This window comes from Vitis riparia, chromosome 5, assembly GCF_004353265.1.
Source record: "Vitis riparia cultivar Riparia Gloire de Montpellier isolate 1030 chromosome 5, EGFV_Vit.rip_1.0, whole genome shotgun sequence".
In the NCBI taxonomy this organism is placed as follows: domain Eukaryota; kingdom Viridiplantae; phylum Streptophyta; class Magnoliopsida; order Vitales; family Vitaceae; genus Vitis; species Vitis riparia.
The window spans coordinates 21,368,249-21,372,500 of NC_048435.1; the positions used below are offsets into that span (position 1 = coordinate 21,368,249).

At 35.0% G+C, this 4,252-nt stretch overlaps 1 protein-coding gene across 2 annotated transcripts; it reads right to left on the bottom strand.

Moving 5' to 3' along the window:
- Positions 1 to 1,390: 1,390 nt before the first annotated feature.
- Positions 1,391 to 3,883, bottom strand: LOC117913948 (ankyrin repeat-containing protein ITN1-like). Of its 2 annotated transcripts, none has more exons than XM_034829083.1 (3): positions 3,067 to 3,883; positions 2,446 to 2,945; positions 1,391 to 2,119 (listed from the first exon to the last, which is right to left on the bottom strand). In XM_034829083.1, exons 1-3 carry the CDS (start codon positions 3,833 to 3,835, stop codon positions 1,442 to 1,444), a joined length of 1,947 nt encoding a protein of 648 aa, XP_034684974.1. In that variant the 5' UTR covers positions 3,836 to 3,883; the 3' UTR covers positions 1,391 to 1,441. The 2 variants fall into 2 exon arrangements, with proteins under 2 accessions (XP_034684974.1, XP_034684973.1); XM_034829082.1 differs by having other exon boundaries at positions 1,391 to 2,125.
- Between the last annotated feature and the right edge of the window lie 369 nt (positions 3,884 to 4,252).

Genomic DNA, 4,252 nt, shown 5'->3' on the forward strand with positions numbered 1-4,252 from the left:
ATCAAGAAACCTAATGTCTCACATATAGAGATTGGAAAGTGGTGGAAATTGATCATCAGAAAATCAGTAAAAAAAATTCTTTTTATTATTGTATATTAATCATCAATATATTTTTCTATTTTTAAAAACAAAAATAAAACTAAAATTAAGGAAGATATTAAATATTTTTTGAAATTAACAAACGTAATTAAAAAATTATTTATAATTCTAATTCGAAAAATAATATAAACCAATGTATGAATATATATTTCTTCTTCTTTTTCCTTGTTGGTATTTTCTTTTTCTTTTCTATTTGATTGGTCTATTAAATGAATTTCACTAATTATTATTTATTTCTTAAATAGTAATTGGTCCACTTTTCTCTCATATTTAAATTAGCTAATTAACTTGATTTCCATGTAAGGACCTATTAGTGACATTTCAAATATAAATCAATATCAAATATTAATGTTGATAAAGACAATTATCTACCACATCAGTATCAAGTATTAATGTTGATAAAGACTAGTTATCTACCGCATCAAAGTGGCAAACATATCTTAAAACCTTATTGCCTTTGTCAAGATGCTCCAAGCTTTGTCATAGGATTTAAAACACCAAGTGGAAGTATATTATAACATAACAATTATTTGTGTAGAGATGAGTAGTCCCTTTCACATTCATAGATATCTTGAATAGATTATGTTTATATTCAAAGATATTTTATGTACAATATTGATTATAATTTTGTAAGTTATATGTATATACTTTTATTTTAATGTGATAGTAAAATTTAAAAAGTAAAGGTATCATTTTTTTTTCATTCCTAAATTTATTTAACATAATTTCAAAACTTACAATTCACTCATATCTTATTTTTTCTGTAGAATCAACATTAGCAATGTCTCTTGTGAAAACTTTTGAAAAACTGTGGAAACCTATTAAAAAATCATTAAAAAGATAATTGACATTTTAAAATTTTTTAAATATATATAACTAAAATATTATTTGTATTTTACCTTTAAAATATATATATCTAAATGCAACCTAGGATATCACCACAATCAAAAAAATTTCTAGTAGAAGGAAATTTCATTGTGAAAGCAGTATCATTCAAACATCATCCATATACACACCTCTCCATGGTTTTCTACAATTAGTGTAAGAAAAAGAAGAAAAAGCAGGAAAGGGTAAATTTAGTATGGTAGAAGGATTCGTAAATTAGGTGAGAATAATGCCTTTGGATCAAAGCGTTACTCCTTAATTTAGGGAAATGCACCCAGGGGCTTAATATTTTTATGGCTGGTGAAGATGAAAAGTGGAGACTGGAGAATGTATTTATTCATTGTAAAAAAACAAAAAGCATGTTTTTCCCTGATTACTAATTGTAATCGGAAACTTGTTAGTAAAAGCATAAACAATAGGTAAGACTTAAGCATGTTTAAAATGATTTACATCAATGTCAAAGATTCACAAATTTTTTCCATGCAAAATCCCGACTGATGGTTACCAATAAAGGAAAAGCTGGAACAAAAAGGAAAAGCAAGAAGACTACAATCATGTATTTGGTGGTAACTTCAAGCGATGAAGAAGGATGTAGCACAGCTTGCAGCCCGTCAACGAATGCTGTCACCATTACAGCCATCGCAGCCAAGGTGAGAACATAGCCGTACAATAAGTATGCGTGGACGGTCTTCTTATTTTCTATGGGGAAAGAGGCAAGGAAGTAAATACCAATTGCACACATAGAAAGTACCATGGCTATGCTATCTTCCATGACAAAATTTCTGAAATTTTCCGTTGCTGCACTTGCCATGTCTCCGTCCTTGCCCAGGGTGCCATCTGTTGGGAGCGATAAGACTGCCATGCCCTGGGTAACGCCCTTGTCCGGAATGTAACCACCAGGCAGTGTGAAACCTGCCGTGAAGGTTACAGTTGCTATGAGTGCCGCCACTATCATATGGCTTTTCATTGTTTTCTTAATTTCAGATATTTCTTTACTTTCTTCACTTCCTTTGTTTTCAGATATTTCTTTACTTTCTTCACTTCCTTTGTTTTCTTTGCTTTCGCTGCTATCCATGTCTTCCTTGACCTCTGAACCCAAGGGTCTGATCCCAACTCTGAAGCTTGGACTCCGTCTCTGAAACTGTAAAAAGTTTACAGAAACATGGATAGAGATTTGATTTAAAGGGGTGAAAGAATCATCCTAATTCTTGTAAAAGAAGAAAAATAATATATTTGCTAACATAAAATTACCAGAAACTGCATTTTTATTGTTCTCCTCTCACATAAAAACATATTTTTGAATAAAAGCATATGAAGGATGGTTGTCAGATGTAATATCTATATAATCAAAATACAGAAACACGAAAATATATATATATATAAAATTAATTAAAAAAAAAATTATGTATTTTTGGATGTCAAATGGGTAACATAGGAAATCGAAAATTTTGACGACCTTACCCTTAATCTCGCGAAGGTGTCCAATATCCACGTCAACATCCTCTTCGGAGGTGGGAAGTAGTCGACATCTTTAGACAAGGGAGAATTGTGAAACAGGTAGAGGGGCGTCTTTCCTTCAGCATTCTTCTCGTTCATGAGTCCTCTCATCCTTAACGGGGGAATATTTGACAAACCCGAAGTTACAAATATTTTTTTTGGCATTATAAAATGAAGAACATTATTGCCCTCATCATCAACTTTCTCGCAACAATCTGGAAAGCGTGACACCAGCTCTTTCACTACATCCACATGGCCTCGGCTTGCTGCAATGTGAAGAGCTGTCTTGTTTCCATGGTCTTTGACGCCTAGGTGGACAACGCTGCTGTCACATTCGTCTAGCAATTGCCTCACTATTGTTGGATGACAACCCACATATGCAGCAAAGTGAAGGGGAGACCACCCATTTTTATCCAATTCTTTAGTTAAAGCAGGTTTCCATTCCAGTATCTTCTTTGTCATTGCTGATAAAATCAACAAATGAGTGAAAAAAAATGATTTAAGAAAATTAAGAAAATAAATTACGTCTCCTCTTGTAATGTGATTCGATCATTAAATAAAAATGGTGCATCTTCCACTACGTACCTTTGTTATTGAGAATTACCGCAGCATGCAAAGCCGTTCGACCCTTGATGCCACTATGAGCTGGTGAAGAGTACTTGTCTAGGATCATCTGCACCAAGTCTCCGAATCCCCACTCAGCAGCGATGTAAAGAGGAGTATTGCCTTCAGCATTAGCACCATAGGCAAAGTCGGGGTCATCCTGAATCAATAACTTCACCACCTCAGGGTGATGATTTCTCACTGCCTCGTGCAAGGCTGTGTCTTTGTCGTTATTTATCATCCTCAGAATTACCGTACAATCTGCTACAGCCCCTCTTTCTGTGTCTCCTTCTCCAAGTTTTTTGGCAGCGTCAATCAGATTTTTCACCACTTTCCAGTGCCCTTCCCTGGCTGCAAGGTGAAGTGGTGTGTCACCTTTCTCATTGGGCTGTTGTAATAGTGATGAAGGAGAACCCAACCCAAGGATCCACTCAACGCATTCCGCTTGACCGAACTGGGCTGCAACATGGAGAACAGTGTTCTTCTTTGGGGTTAGTTTGACTTGAATATCATCTTTACGAGCGTTAAGGGCATGGGTGTCACCATCTGCTGCAGCCACGTACAATTTAGGATCCATGATTGTGATCTTGGTCAGGCTACCATCTTCAGCTGCAGCCACGTTGGTGATCTCGATTTCCCTAGCATCTTCGGCTGCAGCCTGGTTGGTGATCTGAATTTCCCTAGCACCTTCACCTCCAACCTGATTCGACTCTGTATTCAAGTTAAGGCTGGAAGTAGTGGGATCGGCCATTGTCGTTGAATGAGCAGTCGCCTTTCTATATTTTGCTCCAAGGATGGGAAACAAGTTGACCAATTGTTTAATGGAGAGGGTGGCTCTTAGCTCAACCTCGGGGGAAGTGGATGCTTTTTATAGCCTATAGGTATGTGGGTGTAATTTGATATTCAAAGATGGAAGTATATTCAAATTCTCCGATCTTTGTCATAAATTAAAACAGTAGATGGAAGTACATATCAAAACACCACAATTATTTAAGTACACATTCTAAGATATTTTCGGTAGGTTATGTTTATATTTAAAGATATTTTATACACTATTGATGTAATGGAAAGTTGTTTATTTGAATTTTTCTTTTTATATGCCGTTCCTTTCAACTTGAGTCCACATTTTAAGATATTTTCTATAGATTATGTTTATATTCAAAGATAT

Excerpts from the sequence above, each read along its gene's own strand:
- LOC117913948 (XM_034829082.1), bottom strand. The coding sequence starts at position 3,835 with ATGGCCGATCCCACTACTTCCAGCCTTAACTTGAATACAGAGTCGAAT. Across the intron at positions 2,946-3,066 it reads GGTAATTCTCAATAACAAAG|CAATGACAAAGAAGATACTG; the intron begins GTACGTAGTGGA and ends TGATTTTATCAG. Across the intron at positions 2,126-2,445 it reads ACACCTTCGCGAGATTAAGG|TTTCAGAGACGGAGTCCAAG; the intron begins GTAAGGTCGTCA and ends AACTTTTTACAG.